Genomic DNA, 19,794 nt, shown 5'->3' on the forward strand with positions numbered 1-19,794 from the left:
ATTTAAATCTCAATGCACTGAAGGCCGACTACGTGTCAGGCGCCGCGCGGTCCCTTGTCTCCATGTCCCTGGCCAAAGGCTTACTCTAGATCAGGGGACTCAGCCTCGAGGCTTTCCCGACGGTGTCAGCCAAGCACACACTCCCAGTTCGCGGGACTTCGTGGTCAAGGTTCCTAGTTCACCTGTCTGGGAGGGCGAGGTGTGTCCACCCCTTCCAGCACCTAGGCAACCAGTTCCCTTTGCGATCCTCTTCCACTGCCTTCCCTTCGCCCTGATTTTCCATTCCTTGTGAGTGGTGGTTTTGGTTGGGGGGAGGGGGCGGGGAAGGGGCCTGGCGAGGAGGGGCGTCAGAGCGCTGTCACCGGGTGTCGCGCCGCCCTCTCCGCCCCTCCGCCGGGCGTGTGGGGACGCCGGAGGGCGGGAGTCTCCGCGAGCCGCGCGGCGCACGGAGCACAGCGGCCGCCTGAGCTCGGCGCGGAGCCCGGAGCCCGCAGCCGGCAGTCTCCTGCTCCCGTACGCTGGGCGCCAGCTCCGGCTGTGCTGCCCGGCTGCCTGAGAGCTCGCCCGGCCATGGAGCCCTCGCTCAAAGACGCCGAGACGGCGGCGGCGGCGGCAGCGGTGGCGGCGGCGGACCCCCGGGGGGCGTCCTCGTCCAGCGGGGTGGTGGTGCAGGTCCGCGAGAAGAAGGGCCCCCTGCGCGCCGCCATCCCCTACATGCCCTTCCCCGTGGCCGTCATCTGCCTCTTCCTCAACACTTTCGTGCCGGGACTGGGTAAGACACGGCTGCCTCGACCCTTGCGACCCGGACCCCGCCGCGGGAGGGCGTGGGGGGAGAAAAGGGCGCGGCCGGAGACCTCCTGGCGGGGCCGCGCGCTCCAAGTGCTGCGACCACGAGCGACCGCCCGCTCCTGGCGTCCCCTGGCAGGTGGCAGAAGCGCGTGGAGTGGGCACCCCAGAGGGGAGAGGCTGCGCTGGGGTCTCCGACCCGCAGGCGGGGCCCCAAGGAGCCGGAAACTTTGCGGCCAATGTTGGAGCCCGAAGCGGCGGCCGGAATGGCTCTGCCGGCTTCGGAGTAGGGCTCCCGTCCCGGCGCCCCGATTTCTGCTCCTTCTCTCCGTCGTGTGCATCCGTCCGCGAGCCCATTTCTCCGAGAGGAATGGGGTCGGGTCAGAAGGAGCTCTAGGGCCTCGGCGGCGAGGATCAAACTCCTGGGCGTCGAAGTCAGCTGAGCCGGGGAAAGGGGACAAGCCGGGCTAGATATACCTGCAGCCCCCTTTGGTTCGCGGAGTGCGGACCGCGTGGGAACGAGAACTCTAGCCAGAGTCTCCTCCGCCTCATTCTGGGGTGCCTGCACTTCCGCCAGCACCCCGCAGGGCGCCAGGGGGATGGGGGATGATTTTATTAGTTTGGATGCATGTGGCCAGAGATGAACCCATAGCTCCCTCGGATCCCTTCTGTTCCTGAGAAGTAGAGAGTGCGCCGATGTAATTCTGTGCAGGACTCTGGCAGCCGGCAGGGGTTCTGGTGGCATCTATGTCCCACGTTTTAAAGCAGAGGCCCCTTACAGAGATGGTGCGGGAGGGTGAAGGGAGGCAGGGAATGAGAAGTTTTCCTGACCCTCCCTCCCTTAACTCCACCCCCAGGTCTCTGCCTGCACGCCCCTCCCCTCCTCCAGCTTGGCACTGGCTGCTCCTGCGTGCTGGGAGGTGCCCCCCCTCCCGTGCCCGCGCGAAGAGGCAGGCGCCCCAGTGCCCTCTCCAGGAGAAAGCGTGCCCCTGTCGGCGAGCCTGTTGCCAACGTATAGCTCCAAGTTCCCAAGAGCAGAGGCCAGCTGGAAGGGGTTTTCAGTTTGACTTTGGCCTTTCTCACGGTCTCCTCGCTCTTCGCCTGCTTAACAGGGGCCTCTGCTGCGGTGATAGCCAAGGCCACAGCCACCCACGCAGGACCCGTTCACTTTCCCCTCCGAGCTTACTTGTCTTTCTACCCTAAGGGGCTGCTGCAGCCAGAGCAGCCTATCCGAGCAGTAAGTTAGGTGGTCTTTAGTTGGTCTTCTCTCTTCTGGGATGCCTCCAGCAGCCTGTCCCCCTGGCTGGTGTCATCAGATCAGCTCTCTTTGCACATTTAGACACTGCAAGGAGGCAAGCTGATGTTAATCTAGTTTTATCAGAAATTCTCACCTGCTGGAGTAAAAAGAGACTGCCTGCCCCTCCCTCTGGTGGATATGAAGATCCTCCTGAGCCAGCATGCATCTTGATTCACCTTTTTTTTTTTTTTTTTTTTTTTTTTTTGAAGTGGTGATGTAAACGCCACCCTATGGTCTTTTGAGGAAACAAATGCATTGGTGCCAGGTGAGAGGGGCTGCACCAAGTCACTGCTGCACGAGGAAACCACCTGGTGGGAGACCAGCCCCAGGAGACAGCAGCTGCCCACCCATGCACCTGTGTGTACCCTCCCTGGTCTCCCCTCACTAGGTGCCTTTCCCAGCCTTAGCCCTGCTGCATTGACAGCATCGGCTGCAGAGCATCGTCCATTCCGCTGACCCTGGCTCTTTGCCCTGGGGATCCAGCTTTTCCCTTTGTGAGATCAGAATCCTATGGGATTTTTGTGAAACAAACAAACAAAACAAACCATTATAAGAAATCAGGAGAAAATAAAGGGAAGATATGCAAACCACAAAAGTAATAAAACAGGTGAGGTGTAGGTGCACAGATTTCTGAATTTTCAGTGACATAATCCTGGCGCTTTTTTTTTTTAATTTTTGCTTTGGTTGCTATTGTACAGTTTACTGGGTGCACAGGCTCCTGCTCCTCTCCACACAGAATGAGGGATTCCTGATCCTTGGTGGTGGTTCTCATCTGTAAGTCAGGCACACCTGTCTCTTGGCGTTGCTGACAGGATGAAACATGATTACGTAAAGCCCAGTGTCTGGTGCATAGGAAACTCTCCCGGGGATGGTGGGTCCATCTTGCTCTTCTGCAGAGCTGAGCACTGGTCCCATCTCTGGGTGGGGGTCGCTGCAGCCAGGGCAGAACTGCCCTCTGGACCACTCAGAAGCAAAGGCTCCTTGAGTGCTTTTGATCCCTCTGCTCCCCTCTCCACCTGCAGTGGAGTCCCAGGCAACAAAGCAGCTCAGACCAATCTTGCAGGTGGTTGTATTGCCCCCCCTTCCCCGGGAGTGGTTTAAATGGCCCCAGCTCTTGGAAATCCGCCACTTGGCCCAGATCCACTTCTCCAAGGCCTCCTGGCTTATCTGAAACTCCTGGGACAATTGAATATTCATGGCTGATTCTGCTCATTGATGAAATGCAGCTTCTTTCAATTCACTCATTCATTTGACCAACACAGGCACCTACCACATGCTAGGCATTGACTGGGGTTGTGATGATGAATAAATCAGTCAGGATGTCATAGACTGTTGAGGAAAATTGAGGCCAACTTTGTCTGAATTTGATAAGTGCTAGGATGGCAGCAGGAACAGAGTGTTGTAGCAGAAATTAATTCTTCCTGGGGGCGAAGGAAGGGGGCTCAGAGAAAGCCTCCCTGAGGGAGTAGTGTTAGGTTAGAACTTGCTGAGAAAATCTATCACGTGTACTAAGCACTTGCCATCCTCACTAAACTCCCATTCTGGAAATTGCTCAGACCACTGGCCCAAAGATCTCTTCTTTTTTTCTGGAAACTTCCTTCCCTGCAAGTCCTCTCCTGGATTTTAGATTGGATGAGAGGGCAGTCTTTGCTGAATGAAGGCTCGTTTTTTATTTTTATTTTTTCCCTCTGATGTAGGTGTCTCAGGTCCATCCAGTCTGCAGGACCAGCTGTGGAGAAGCCCCATCCTTAAAATTCCCCAGTGCCTTCTCCATCCAAGCAACAGTGCTCTCGGGATAACACTCATATCATGAGTGGGATGTGCTCTCTCCTAGGGAGTGGCTGGAAAGGAGAAGTGATTTATGATCACTCCAACTCCTCACTGAAACAATGAAAAACAATTTTTACAAATGGACATTAGTAAAGAGAGTCACCTCTAGTCCTATTCAGTGAAACTCTACTAATAAAGACCACCACTGGTACCTTCATGTTCCAACAATTAGGGTGTTTATAAGTATATTGGCCGGGCGCGGTGGCTCACGCTTGTAATCCCAGCACTTTGGGAGGCCGAGGCGGGCGGATCACGAGGTCAGGAGATCGAGACCATGGTGAAACCCCGTCTCTACTAAAAATACAAAAAATTAGCCGGGCGTGGTGGCGGGCACCTGTAGTCCCAGCTACTCGGAGAGGCTGAGGCAGGAGAATGGCGTGAACCCGGGAGGCGGAGCTTGCAGTGAGCCGAGATTGCACCACTGCACTCCAACCTGGGCGACAGAGCGAGACTCCGTCTCAAAAAAAATAAAAATAAAAAAAATAAGTATATACACGATTATTCATACCTGTAATGAAAGTTCACTGTTATGCCCCGACATGGCCAGAGAGTTTGTCTAGTGGTCAGGGGTATCATTATACTTTTATATTTAAAAATTATATCTATCTTGATTTGGTGAAATGAAAATGTTGATATCTCAGTGACAGGGAAAGTCGAAGGGAGGAGGACCTCCACTGACCTTTAACCACTCCACTGGACTCAGGACATCAGATAGGGACAATCTATCCCCAACACACTGCCTACTCTTTGTTGCTGCTAAAGTCTTGCTTGCTCAATAAGAGCACCACAGGCCGGCGCTGCTTCTTCTCTCTCTCTTTCCTCTAGACCCAAGGCTCAAACTGATGATTAATCATGTCCTACCTCCTGGCATCTTTTGTATCACAGATTTTTTGTTGCTGTTTTGAGACTTTATTCTTTGTCTATCTAAGTAGATCTTAAATTCCTGGGGAGCAGCAACTATTTTAAATGTCTTCTTGAAAGAGTATATTATCCACAAATAACATATAGACTAGAATTATACTCCTGGAATAGGTATTAGAGATCATCTGGTCCAAAGCCTTTATTCAATATAAAAGTGAAGTAGGCCTGAGGATGCAAGGACCAAGGAAGTTTACAGCCTACTAAACCTTTTGAAAGAAGTTCCTGAAGATGTTTTTCAACAAAGTAAGGGAGTAAACCAAGAAAGGAGATATGAAGATTCAGGAAACAGTGAATCCTATACAGAGTAGCCATGAAAAGCAACCCCAGGATGAAATTGTTCAGCAGAACAAGCGAGTAGTTACTTTTCATTAGAGTGGAAGGAAAGAGGTCTCTGAAGGTGACATGAGAGAAGGACATTTCAGAGAGTAGAGAGTATTATTAGGACACTGCAAAAAATTAAGATTATAATGAAAAGTAGAAAGCAAGCCAAAAAAACCACCCAAACAAAACAGAAGGCAATTAGTAATTGCAGTAAAGACAAAGAGCCATGCAAAAGCATTAAGATCCAAAAATGAAGCAGCTTGCCCAATCAGGTCAGAAGGTCAGCGGCTTCGAAAAGAAAAAAAGAGTTCAAACAATAAATGGAGTGGGAAGAAATTTAGAGGTTATTAGGGATATGAGGTAGAAGACAAATATTTCTTCTATCAACAAGAAAAAAGAAACATATTCAGAAACTTCTGGAAAAACAAAAAATTTCTTATGAAAGAGATAGCCTAAATATGAAGAAGTCCAAAAGGTCCACATGTGAGCATGTGGTGGAATGTAAGAAAGGCTCTAAGCCATAGGGTCTGTCATTGGAACAGTGGTGCATGATATGGACTGTTTGGCTCTGCAGTAAAGAATATTTGCTTAGTCATAATAATGTAAATGCTGCTTAGTGGCTTTCAACTTCTAAAATCAACAACAAAGCACTGAAGGCTACTTAAGAATAGCTATAAAGGAGTATGTAAAGAGTTTCTGGCTTGACAACATAAAAGAAGTTGGAAAGTAGAAGGAGAGAGAAGAGGAATTGTGATAGATTAAATTATTGTTCCCAATTATTCACTGTTCTCCCTGAAAGAGGATTTCATACCCCCACCTGATGCCATATGGTTTGCCTGTCCTTGTAGGAGAATACTTCCTCCCCTGTCCACTGATATCCGGTTTGGCCACGTGACTCGCTTTGGCCCATTGAATGTGAGTGGAAATGACATATTCCATGCCGAACAGACACGTTAAGAGGCGGTGTGAAGTTCTGACATTGTTCTTTTCCCTGTCTCATGAAAATAGCAGGTCTCAGATGGGGAATGCCCTTCAACTAGTTCCCAGAATAAACAGCACATCAGAAGCAGGCCATGGCATGGCATGTGAATCAGAAATAAGCCTGAGTTGCTGAGATTTTGTGGTTGTTGGTCTTGTTATTGTCCCAGCATGACATATGCAAAGCGGATTAACAGCAGATGGTAGGGTAGAGACATCAATACCCCAATCATATAAAACGGGAGTCAAGAGATGCTGTCTGTAGTTAATAGACCAAGAAATAAAAGGCACCAAGGTGACCAACAGATGAACTGAAATAGTTGATGTGTTGGGACAGTGAGATGATAGTGATCTGCTGGAATCATGTGGGAACAAGAGTAAAAGTGCAATGAGGGGTGATATAAGCAAGCTGGCTTGTGTGTATTACAGCAGAAAGTGGATAGGTGATGTCTAAATTTGATAAAACATGAAAAAGCAATATAAGCGTACTCTTTGGAGACTGGGGAAGCATCAGAATTCCCAGTCTTTCTGGCATCATCAGTTTTCCTGTCTACTGGCTCATTCCCAGCAGCACACATCCATGCTGAAATTGTCTATCTTCTAAAAATAGCCTCTCCTGATGGAATATCCCCTCTGACCTGTGCCCGTTTCTTTGCTCCCTTTCACAGCAAAATGCCCTGAAAGAGCTGTCTGTATTTGTTGTCTCCAATCCCTCCTCTCTCATTTTCTTGTGAATTCACTTTAATCATGTTTTTTCCTCCATCACTCGCTTACACTGCACTTGCCAGGGTCGCCAGTCTCCTCCAGGTTGCTAAATCCAGTGGCTGGTTCTCTGTCTTCCTCTTCCTGGACCTATCAGCAGCGCCGGCCATAGGGGCTCACTCCCTCCTCCTGAAATGCTTTCTTTCCTTGGCTTCTACAGCACCACTCCCTCCTAGTTTTCTTTTTACCTCAAGGCTCTTTCTCTGCTTCCTTTGCCTCTCTTCACAACTTCTAAACTTTAGAGCTCCCCAGGGCGCTTGGTCTTCTTGACCCTGGTCTTCTCTTTTCTGCCTGTATTCACTCCCGCAGTGATCTTGCCCAGCCTCTGGGCTTTCAATTGCATTTTTATGATGATGACTCCCCAGTTTAGATCCCCAGCTCAGGCCTCTTCCCTGAACTCCTGAGTCACGTATCCAACTGGCTTCTCAGTGTCTCCACTTGGAAACCAAAAGGCATCCTAGACATAACGCATCCAAAACCAAACTCCTGGTCTTCTTCCCCAGACCTGGTTCTCCCTCCTCTTTCCCCATCTCAGCAAATGGCGGCCTCCCAGTGGCTCAGGCCAAAAACTGAGAGTCAACCTTGACTCTTTTTTATTTTAACCCCATGCCCAATCTGTTAGGAAGTCCTCTTGGTCTGCTTTCCAAGCCTGATCCGTATCTGACCACTTCTTACCACTCTCTGGTTCAAGCTTCCACATTCCCCTGTATTACTGCAGTAGCTTCCTACGTGGTCTGCTTGTCTGTACTCATGTCCCTTACAGTCTGTCTGCAACATGGCAACCAGCATGCTACTTTTTAAACACGAGTGAGTCAGATTGTGTTACTTTTGAGCTCAAAACTTTCTAACGGCTCCCATGTCACTCAGAGTAAAAGCTCGAGTCCTTATTATGACCTGTAAGGACCTAAGCCAGAACTTTCCAACAGAAATATAATATGAGTCACATAGGGAATTTAAAATTTTTCTAGTACATACCTATATCACAAAAAGTAAAAAGGAATAGATGAAGTTAACCTTAATAATATATTTCATTTAACCCAATATATTCAAAATATTATCAACATATAATCAATATAAACATTATTCATAAGATGTATTTTCTTTTTTGCATACTAAGTTTTTCAAATCCGGTGTATATTTTACACTTATAGCACATCTCAGTTTGGACCTGTCCCATTTCAAGGGTAATTTCAAATAGATGTGTTAACAGCATCAGAATTCCTTCTGAGAAATGGCAAGGGACCCAACTGCCACGGGAGTGGTCAGTTAACAGATGATACAGGGGAAGTTTGTGTCTCAATAAAGTGTAGATAGCTTGCTAAGCAGAGGAGGGCTGGCTTCTGAGTGCCTTCAGCAGCATTTCACTCTTAACATGCTCCTACTGTGTGCCAGGTCTATGCTCAGAGCTGAGGCACAAAGTCACAGAAGATGTGGTCCCTGCCCTCAAGGAGCTGACAGTCTAATGGGAAGGCAGACGCTAATGAATACAGACAGTAGTGTGTGCTTTAATGGAGGAAAGGATGGGCTACTGGGGCCTATTTCATCCAGTCTGCAGTGGTTAGGCAATGCTTTACTGGTAAACTTGGCCATCTGGGAGATGAGCAACAGGCTAAACAGAATGACCTGGATGGTCTAAATTAAGTGCCATTTCGAGTTCAACATTAGGTTCATGATGCCACAAAGCATCATGAAAAGGGAGATAAACTAGAAGCCAGGAGGCTTCAGACCTAATTCTAACTCCTCAGTAGCATGGAACCTTGAGCAGGTCACTTAGCCTCTCTGAACCTCAGTTTTCTCAGTTGTGAAATGAAAATAATAATCTCTGCTTGGGCATCTGACAAAGTCATGATGCACCATTAACTGTAAAGCACTCCACGGTCAGAAAAGGTTGTTGTTACCAATTAATGTTAGCAAAATCCCCTTTGCACTTTTAAACTGTAAATTGACAATTTCTAATTATATAAATTTGTGGGGTATAATTTATGAATACAACGTGGAATAATTACATCAAGCTAGTTAATGTATCCATCATCTCAAATACTTAACACTTTTTGTGGTGAGAACATTTGAAGTTTACTCCCTTAGCAACTTTGAAATGTACGATACTCTATTATTAACTATGTTTACCACACTGTGCAATAGAACTCAAAAAAGGGAAAAAAATCATACTTCTCCCATGATTTTGTACCTTTTGACCACCATCTCTCCATTTCCTTCACCCACCTCAGTGCCTGGCAACTACCATTCGACTCTCTTCTTCTATGACTTTGATTCTTTTAGATTCTACATATAAGTGAGAGCATGCAGTATTTGTCTTTCTGTGCCTGGCTTATTTCACTTAGCATAATGTTTTTCAGTTCCATTCATGTTGTTGCAAATGATAGACTTTCCTTTTTTAAGGCTGAATATACTCTATTGTGCGTATATACCCCCTTTTCTTTATCCATTCATCTGCTGATGGACACTTAGGTTGATTCCATAACTTTTGTGAATAGTGCTATAGTAAACATGGGGTGCAGACATTTCTTGGATAAACACATTTCAAATTTTTTGGGTAAATATCCAGAAGTAGGATTGTGGGTCATATGGTCATTCTATTTTTAGCTTTTTGAGGCATCTCCATACTATTTTCCATAATAGTCCTATAATTTGCATTCTCACCAACAATGTGCAAGGGTTCCCCTTTTCTCCACATCCTCACCGGCACTTGTTATCTTTCATCTTTTTAATAAAAGCCATTCTGACATGAAGAAGAGAAAATTATAGGCCCATATCCCTAATGAACATAGATGCAAAAATCCTCAACAAAATACTGGTGAATCAAATTCCACAATGCGTTAAAAGGATCATCCACCATGATTAAGATTTATCCCTAGGATGCCAGAATGGTTCAACATATGCAAATCAATAAATGTGATACATCACATTAACAGAACAAAGGACAAAAACCATATGATCATCTCATTAGATTCAGCAAAAGCATTTGACAAAATTCAACATCCTTTCATGATAAAAAATCTCACCAAATTAGGTATAGAAAGGTTATACCTCACCACAATAAAGGCCATATATGAGAAGCCCACAGCTAACGTTTTACTCAACGTGAAAAGTTGAAAGCCTTTGCTCTAAGATCTGGAACAGGACAAGGATGCCCACTTTTGCCACTTCTATTCAACATAATGGAAGTCCTTGCCAGAGCAATTGGGCAAGAGAAGGAAAGAAAAGGCATCCAAATAGGAAAGGAAGAAGTGAAACCGTCACTTCTGATGACATAATCCTATATATAGAAAACCTTGCAGACTCCACCAAAAAACTGTTAGAATATGTTAGAATATAATACAATTAAGTTGTGCGATACAAAATCAACACACAAAAATCATTAGCAAAATCCCCTTTGTTCCCAGGATCATTCCTGGGGTATTTCTGAGTGGCAACTGGGGGTGGACAGGGTGACTAACAAGCACTTCCACCTTTTTTCAGCAGCTCAGTTCCATGCAGCACATGGAGCTGACACCTAGGAATTCCCACTGGGCACCCAACCAGACCTCCCACACGTGACGTGCTGGCTTGAAGGGGAAGGGCACACGTTCTCCAGGGCTCAGTTCAACACACCAGCTGGAAGCTTTCTCCACTGTACTCCCCAAACCCTGGGCCTGTGCGAGGGATGTGTCTCTGAGGCTAACTTTACAGTTTGGTAAAAGGCTGTGGGGAACATCAAAGTGGTGACTGAATGTGTGTGTGTGTGTGTGTATGTGTGTGTGGGTGGGTGGGTGGATGTGCACCTGTGTGTTTGTGTGCACAAATGTTCCATAGACTTTACCTATAGTTATTTTACAATAAAAATTAGAGCATAGTTTAGTTTCTAGGTCTGGGTTTGAAAATCTCTGTGTCCATATACCTTTGAGGCACACACTTGGTGGTGGTTTATAGCACACTTGAAGCCCCACAATCTGGGGCAGGGTAGGGTAGCAGGTGTGTCTTTGGCATGGGAACTTCCTAGTGAGAACTGGGTTCTGGGTCTCATTGGCCCAGGCTGAGCACATACTAGAAATGACATTCCTAGGGGAAAGCGGAGGCAATGGGAAGGAGACCATATTTTCCTAATCAAAAGGTAGGACACGGGGATTCACCACACATTTATTTTATGACAGACCATAAATTACATTGATGAAGTAACTTTTCTTGAAAAGAATAAAATGAGATAAGGCCAGGACTGCCCTTGAACCTGGAATTTGTAGGGGCCATGGCCAGAGCCCCCTGTTGAGCAGAGCACTCAGTCCAGCTCTGGTCTCTGTTGTGTGAGAAGTTTGACCCTGAGGCCAAGAGCAATTTGCTGTTTGTGGAGAAGAGCCTGTCCTGAAACCTCAACAATGAAAATGGTTCAACTTTCCAAGGGCCAAAGAACTTTAGGGCGGCTGCAATACCTTCAATTTACAGACAAGAGAAGAAAGGGTGAGCCTACCACGTGGAGGCTCTGACCCACAATCTCACCATCAGTTACCCTGGCTTCGGGGCCTCCCTGCCTGTCACAGTGCCTGGCTTGTCCTGGAGGGTTAATTCATATTTGTCCAGTTGACTGAACACACCACTGTTAATGAAGACCTGGTGAGGACTGTGGAGGACAACTGCACAGCCACATGACCTGTCAGTGACCACATCAATGCCTGCCACCAGGACCCTTCTCCTCACTGCTCCACCCTTGCCCCTCCAGAACAACGTTATTGAGATATATTTACATACTACACAAGTCACTCTTTCAAAGTGTATGATTCAGCCCGGACCTGATGGCTCACACCTGTAATCCTAGCACTTTGGGAGGCCAAGGCGGGTAGATCACTTGAGGTCAGGAGTTCAAAACCAGCCTGGCCAACATGATGAAACCCCGTCTGTACTAAAAAAAATTGGCGGGGCGCAGTGGCTCACGCCTGTAATTCCAGCACTTTGGGAGGCCGAGGTGGGCGGATCACGAGGTCAGGAGATCGAGACCATCCTGGCTAACATGGTGAAACCCCGTCTCTACTAAAAATACAAAAAATTAGCCAGGCACGGTGGCGGGCGCCTGTAGTCCCAGCTACTTGGAAGGCTGAGGCAGGAGAATGGCATGAACCCGGGAGGTGGAGCTTGCAGTGAGCCGAGATTGTACCACTGCAGTCCACCCTGGGCAACAGAACAAGACTCCATCTCAAAAAAAAAAAAAAAAGAAATTAGCCAGGCGTGATGGCGGGCACGTGTAATCTCAGCTACTTGGGAGGCTGAGGCAGGAGAATTGCTTGAACCTGGGAGGTGGAGGTTGCAGTGAGCTGAGATCACGCTACCGCACTCCAGCCTGGGTGACAGAGTGAGACTGTCTCAAAATAAACAAACAAAACAAAAAAACACACAAAGTATATGATTCAATGGCTTTTAGGAAATCTATAGCCTTTTGCTCCTTCCTCAGCCCTGGCTTCCGACCTCACTACTTGACCACTTTTCTTCCAGAACCTTGGAAGTTTGATGCGACAGGAACACCTTAATCCACGTGCTCTTGGGGAAGGGTGATCGTTTGGGAAGCTTTTTGCTGTTGCTGTCTCCAAGTTCTGCCAGTGCAGGAATCCACATCTCAGAAGACAAAGCTCACATTAGTGTTGCTGGTTGGCAAGACGCGAGCAGCCTCCAGGCTATGGAACATTGTTTCGGTGATTGTCATCTTCTATTTTCTGTTTCGTTTGAAAAAGAAGCATGTCACCAAGCAGAAAACATTCTCAATGAAAATGGAATAGCACAGAGCCAGTGGCACAAGTTGAAATGTGGGGCATGTTTGTGATGAAGTGAATCACTCTCTCTGGGATGGATAAGTTCTGGCCCTGGTTGGGGATGTTGCATTGGTTTCAGAAGTGTCACTCTTAGGCCAAGCTGCAGAAGGGAGCGCCTACGGCAGATCAAATGGAAGTGGGTCCCCTGGGTCACATCTCAGAATGGCTGTGGTATAATGCTCCCATTTTGATTTTCTCTGTTAGCAGATTAAGCACATTTCTATTCATGTCTCAGCTCTGATCATCAGATTCTCCTTCCTTGAAATTCTTCAGGAGCTCCCCATTGTCCACTGAACCAAGTTCACATTCCACATTGGACCCACGAGGGTCCAGTGAGCTTCACCCATTCTTTCCCTCGCTTTATGTAGGCCTTTATTTGGGAGCATCATTGCTCCTGCTATACCCTCTACCTGGTACACCTTCCTCCATCATCGCTGTCTAACTCCTACCCAGCCTTCAAGACCCATCTCAAATGCCCTCTTCCGAAAGCCTTTCCTGACCATGCCAGTGAGGTGGGCTCTTCCTTCCTCAGAATGGTCAGGTCACTTATGACGTTCCTCTTGCTCTCCTTGAGATTCTGGTTCTTTGGTTGTCTTAATCCTTTTATGAGAAATCGTCTCCTTGAGGGTAGGGGCTGTGCTTTACTTATCTTCTATTTCCAATCGCAACTAGCACCTTTGTAGTAGGTGTTTGCTGGAGTGAAGGTACGTTTGCATGTTAACTACTGGTAGGAAATGTGGAATCAAGATCAGGTCCTTGTTCTTTTAACCTAGTGGGCCCTTCCCCAGGAGACACAGGCTTTCCTGTCACTTCTTGGCCTTCCTAGCTCAGAGTTCTCAGGGCTGCATGCAGAATTAGGGCAGATGTGTTGTCCTGCAGCATGTGTGTCTCTGAGGAGTCCTTGGTCCCCGACCACTCAGGGAGGAACTGGAGCAGAGGAGAGATGTTGCTGGGACAGATGGCCTGGTCTGTGGGGGACTTGTTGAAGCAGTTATGATGTTACTGAGAAGAGTGGGGCCACCATCTCTAATTACCTTGTGAACTTTCCAGTTGTGTAGCTAACCACTGATGAGTGTCAGAGGAGTGGTGGAAGGGATCGATCTTAGTAAACCTTGTTAATAAAGATTGGTTTGGTCAATAACCATCAAATCTAAGTCTAGGGGAAGTTGGATGAGGAGCAGGATATTTATTTGCATGATTGTGAAGTGTCTACCCTTGGAATGCTTCTAACTTACACAGGGAACATGACAGAGTGCAGGAACCAGATAGCATCTTGACTGAGTGAACACAGTTAACATCATCTGAACCCTGAAAAAGTGTGCTAGGTGAAAGAACTCCGTCACAAAAGGCCACGCATTGTGTGATTCCACTGATAGGAAATTTCCACAGTGGGCAAATCCATAGAGATAGACAGTATGTGGGGTGGGGGGTGAGGTTGCGGGGAAGTGGGGAGTGACCATTAATGGGTATGAGCTTTCTTTTGGGGGTGATGAAAATGTTCTAAATGTTCTAAAATTGATTGTGGTGATGGTTCCACAAAGCTGTGAATATACTAAAAGCCACTGAATTATTCAGTGGGTGAATTTTATGATATGAACATTGCATCTCTGGCCTGGTGTGGTGGCTCACTCCTGTAATCCTAGCACACTGGGAGGCCGAGGCGGGTGGATCACCTGAGGTCAGGAGTTTGAGACTGGCCTGGCCAATGTGATGAAACCCCGTCTCTACTAAAAATACAAAAATTAGCCAGGTGTGGTTGTGCATGCCTGTAGTCTCAGTTACTCGGGAGGCTGACGCAGGAGAATCACTTGAACCCAGGAGGCGTAGGTTGCAGTGAGCCGAGATTGCGCCACTGCACACCCTCTCGAGCCTGGGCGACAGAGCAAGACTCCGTCTGAAAAAAAAAAAAAAATCGTATCTCAATAAAGCTGTTAAAAATTAACATCATCAACAAGGGGCAGACATCATGTACCTACTGATATGATATCCTGAGAGGAACACAATATCACTTTTGTTGTCTTTTAGCCAGGGGTTCATAAACTGGATCTGCTCATGGGGAAACATCAGACAAACCCAAATTGAGGGGTGTTCTACAAGGTACCTGGCCTGTATTCTTCAAAAGCATCATTGTCATAAAATATTAAGGTAGTCTAAAACACATGACAGCTATATATAAAACATAATCTTGGATTACATCCTGTACTGGAAGAAAAGAGAATCACAATAGGACATTATTGAGACAATTGACAAAAATTAGAATACAGATTGCAGATTAGATGAAATATTGTATCAATATTTAGCTTCCTAAGTTTAACTGTGCTATGAATATATAAGAGAATATCTTTGTTCTTTGGAAACACATTGAAATATAAAGAAATAAAGAGCCGTGATGTCAGCAGCTTATTCACAAATTGTTCAGAAAGAAACAAAAAGAATGTGGAGAGAGAGAATGGCAAGACAAATGGAGTGAAATGTTAAAAGTTGGGAATCTGGGTAAAGCGTAGACCAGAGTTCTTTGCATTATTTTTGCAACTTTTCTGCCAACTTGAAACTATTTTAAAATAAAAAGTTAAAATATTTGGCAAAAAGCCAAACACACTCATACAGTTCAGATATAGTGATTGCACCTAAATCCAAACTACTCTACTCTAAGCCAGTCACATCCTCTCTCTTATCACTTCCATAAGGTCTACCAGCCATAAGTAAGTCAGGGGCTATCTGGGGACCACAGGAAAAAAGTCAGGGCACAAGGTTGCATTGATTTGCAAGGCCCAGGCCCCCAAAGGAGATTTTTCTAGAGATCCTTACTATTAAAACCCTAAGGGCACACAAAAGTTTATTGCAGCTATTTGGGAGTATGAAGAGTTTTTCTGCTCCATCAGCATAGGCTTGATGAACTAACTCAGTTAAAGTGAGTTTTCCAGGAGGCTGGGGTCGTTGTGCACACCCGATTCTCTTCAGTGGCCCATGGATCTGACAGGCTGCCTTTGCAGGCTTCCTTTGGGGCTGATCAGGAATCTGAATGCTTCAGCCAGAGCAAGAGCAGATCCCAATGCTGCAGAGCTATTTTGGAGAAGTCTTCATTTTCTTCGTTATTCCTCTTTTTGACTTAGTGTGGAGTCCAGAAGTTGTCCATGGACCTCAAAGAAACCACCTCAAATCAACAACCAGTGACTTTGCCATGCCGAGAGGGCATGGGAGAACTGCCCCTTTGCCTTGGCTGCTCTGAGAGGTCATGTGGGTTGAACGTGCAAGTGGAATCCTTCCAGGAATTGCCCTGTGGCCTGACTCAGAAGGGAAAAAAGTAAACATTACCATCTTAGGCCCAGATCGCTGGGGTTCTGAGGCTCAAGGCAGAAAGGGTGGCGAGCTCTGATGCACCCTCACTCACAGGTCAGGCTTGGCCAAAAGGCTCGGGTGGTCTTGGGTCCGACTGCCCATGGCTGAACTCTGAGGCTGATACATCCTGAGAACAAGGGCCTCAGTGCTTGGGAATTGATTTGGGCTAAAGGGAAAGAAAACTCAGGAAAGTCTTGAGTCTGGCGAGATACCTAATTACTTGGGCCCACTCTTGGGTGGGCCCACAGTGTGGTTTATTTTTGCTTCTAGTTTCTCTTCTGAGCCCAATACAACTCATGCCCCAGGATGTTCTAGATCTCTCTGTGTGAGTTTCCCTGAGGACTTAGGAGCTAGGTTACCCTGTTTCAAGATGTAGGTCCTCAGGAAATGCTTGGAGGTCAAGCAAAGCACTTCTTGAAGGAGGACTCAGGGAAGGGAGTGGGTGAGTGTCTTTGTCTCCCAGGCCTATTTCCATCTCATTGTTTCTTATTATTCATGGGGTTCCCTTCCCAGCATCATGGGAGTGGCACTGCCACCAATCATGGGGAGAAAAGAGTGTGATTCTTAACATGCGTCTGAAGACAGTCAGCAATGGCTGGGGTTGGTGGTTGGGTGATGGGTAGAACGTGCATTAGAACCAGGCATCTACTCTTGGATTATCTGGTCTACCTGCCACTCTAATTTTGAGTTTTCTAACTTAGCATGTGGGTTAGTCTTATCTCTTTGATTATACCTTTTTTGTGTGACTTCCTCTAGTGGAGGGCCCACTGCAGGGCACCCAGTAGAATCCCAGCCCTACTTGCTGAGTGATAATGAGCTGGGAAATGTGCCCCTTTCTCAAGGAGAGTGTGGCTTCTGCTGGCTGAGATCTGGAATCCCGGCTTCTCATTCCAGCTCATCCTGTTGATGGGAGCCTCAGCACTTAGCCTGATGCATCTCATGCATTCCAGTTCTGAATGACTAAGAAGCCTTGCCCTAGCAGAGGTGGGCAGGGGAGGAGGCTTGACAGGTAGGCCAGTGGCTCCCACTCCCCTGCCCTCCCCCATGCATTTTCTGCTCTTCCCTATCCTGCTCTGGACCCGAGGAGGCCGACCTCTACGGCCTGCATCACCAGCCCCCTTGCCCTCTGGCTTCCGGGTGTCTTAGCCAATGGGAGGCACTGGTAGGGATGGAGGAAAGGAGGGAGAGTTTGGGGTATTGGTTTCTCATTCCCTCCAACTTCCTGTCTGTGACCACGAATTCCATTCTACGGCCCCCTTCCACTACCCCAGCCCTCTCCGCCCAACAACAGCCTTCCCTCTCCCTGCCCCTCAGGCCCAAGGGTGAGAATGGCCTCCTACTGTTGCTGGGCACCAGCATTTCAGCCTCCCATCCTGCCCAGACCTCTGTGTATAGTTCCTTCATGAAGACCCTGGCGGTGAGAGCCTTTGCTTCCTGCTGGGACCCCCTGGTCACACAGAGATGTTTGTTTTTAGCACCCCTGACTAGACTGTGGGGTCCTGAACCACCAGCCTTGGCACTACTACTGCTCCCCCACCCTCCCTTCTCATCCCCACCCACCTCTACCTGGTTTTCCTAAAGATGTTGGTTTCTAACACAGTCTTCCTCCTAGAAGCTCTGGAACAGCCAGTACATGGAGCCAGAGCTTCCTGCCATCTGAAAAGTGTGGGTGTCCAGCTTGCAAATGGCTCTAGTGCTCAGGAGATGCCTCAGTTGGGGGAGGGGTGGAGACTTGAGAAGGTGCTAGGCGTGACTCCCTGCCCGGCTCCTGCCTGGGTAGTTCTGCATACCCCCCAATCCTCCCGTCTCCCGCCCACGCTTGGCTCAGAGATCTCTGGGCTGTACCTCCTGCCCAGAGGATTCCCCAGCAGCAGAATCCTGGTTCTGCCTGCTCTCCTCCCAACAAACCCAGATGGCTGGAAGCATCGCCGCCTTCCCAGAATGTCATTTCCCTCTTTCACCTGGAGCCTTCATTTTGGAAGGTGCTACAGCTGCCCAGCCCATTGCTTGTGCCTGGGCTTACCAGCGATTCCTCCTTACTCTTTCTGTGATAAACAGAAGATATTGAAAGCAAGTCACTACTCAGTCCAGTGTACTCCCCTCTCCCTAGGACCCGTTGTTTTGCATTTTTGTCCCCCACCACCCTTTCTTCTGTTCCTCTTCCCTTGAAGAATGACACTTGCTTAGGAATGGAATCCTCAGTTGCGTGGTTTGATTTCTCTTCCTCCATTCACAGAAAGAACCTTCACTGTTTGAAATGTCAAAGCCCCCAATGATTTCTTGTTATGAGAAGTCATCAAAATACGCCTATTATGTTTTAAGTCTTTACAAAAGACACCAAAAATTAGTGCATCATCTACTTGAAAGAATCCCTTTTGATAGCCATGCCAATTACATTTTTAAAAGGCATAAAGGTTCTAGTAGGGTTCTTCTGATTTTTTTTCCCCTCTTGTGTGATTTGTGTGCAGACTTCTGAGAAGCAGGTTTTATAATAGAGATTCAGCCAGGCTAAATCACAGCGGCAGAAGCTTATGCAACTGCTAAAAACCTATGAGTTAAAAATGGAATAGTCTTGCAGAGTGGGGAAGGTAATAATATCAGTGATGAGAAAATAGAAAGTAATAAGTTAGTATTTCAGCAATTCAGGTCTCTTACCCACATTTTTTTTTTTGTACCAGAAGGTCTTGGTGCCATTTTTCCAGAATAAGTTCAAAGTGCAACCTCTTAATAGAAAAAAATCAAACTTTGCTTTCACTAATTCAACCCTCTGTCCCAATTAATCCAGGATCAAGAGCCCTTTTAACTGACTTTTTGCCACCATGTCACAAAACACATCTTTATATTTGCTGGACCTTGTATGATCAGTAATTCCTATGAAGGAACAGATTTTAGATTTTTATAAGTGGGTTTTGTTAATTTGCTATTTTAAAAATACTTGTGAGACCTTTACAGTTGCCATGGCAATATAATTTCCATAAACATGATTTTTGTGGGGATTTTTGCACATTGAAGGCTGAGGTTGATATGCAGTGTTGGGGGGAAGGTAGGTGGTGAATTTGGCAGCAACCCCACTGCTGCTTCCTGCAAATGCTGCAAATAAGATTCCAAGAATCCATGTTAGGACAGAGACCTGGATTTCTCAACAACACACTTGACACAAGGGGCTTCTTGGAAGTAGATCTGGTTAGGGGAGAAGAAGACCAGCCTGTTCCTATGATGAAGCCAGTGGGGTGGTGAGGCCAGGGCACCTGCTCTGCTAATCAACAGTCCTCTCCAGGCCAGACTGACCTGAAATCTCTTCCCAAGCCTTGCTTTCAAAAAGTCTTTGAAGACTGTCCATCCTGGAGCTATCCAACGGGTGGTGAGGGCCCCGAGGGCTCTTTTCTCAAACCGGATTGGTTCAAAAATCCCATTTACCACACTACACTGCTAAAATGCTGAACATTTGCAGTGGAAAATAACAGAAAATAGAAACACAACAATATTAGCCATTAAACAAAGTAAGGAAACATTGAATAAGAAATATATTCATCCTGAATGCCAGTGGTTGAGGGAAAGCAGATTTAATGAGAAGAGGTAGATGGTCCCGATGGCCCTAAACAGCGTCATTTTTATCAGTGATGCCAGACATTTGTTATGGCTCAAAAACAGGGGCTTGCCAGTAAATTTTATTTCCCAGAGAATGAGCTATACATCAAGGGAGGAGATGAACAAGTAAGACAGAGAATTTTCTAATAGCCAAACACACGTTGCAGAATAAATGACAAA

At 47.0% G+C, this 19,794-nt stretch overlaps 1 protein-coding gene across 1 annotated transcript in view; it reads left to right on the forward strand.

Annotated features, from left to right (window-relative positions):
* The first annotated feature begins 413 nt into the window (after positions 1-413).
* Positions 414-19,794, forward strand: part of STUM (stum, mechanosensory transduction mediator homolog) — a 56,224-nt gene continuing 36,843 nt past the window's right edge. Inside the window, exon 1 of the mRNA XM_058430626.1 lies at positions 414-772. Within this exon, the coding sequence (XP_058286609.1) occupies positions 571-772 (202 nt within the window). The 5' untranslated portion in view covers positions 414-570. The remainder of the gene's footprint in view (positions 773-19,794) is intronic.

Source organism: Hylobates moloch, unplaced genomic scaffold (genome assembly GCF_009828535.3).
Source record: "Hylobates moloch isolate HMO894 unplaced genomic scaffold, HMol_V3 SCAFFOLD_18, whole genome shotgun sequence".
NCBI lineage: Eukaryota > Metazoa > Chordata > Mammalia > Primates > Hylobatidae > Hylobates > Hylobates moloch.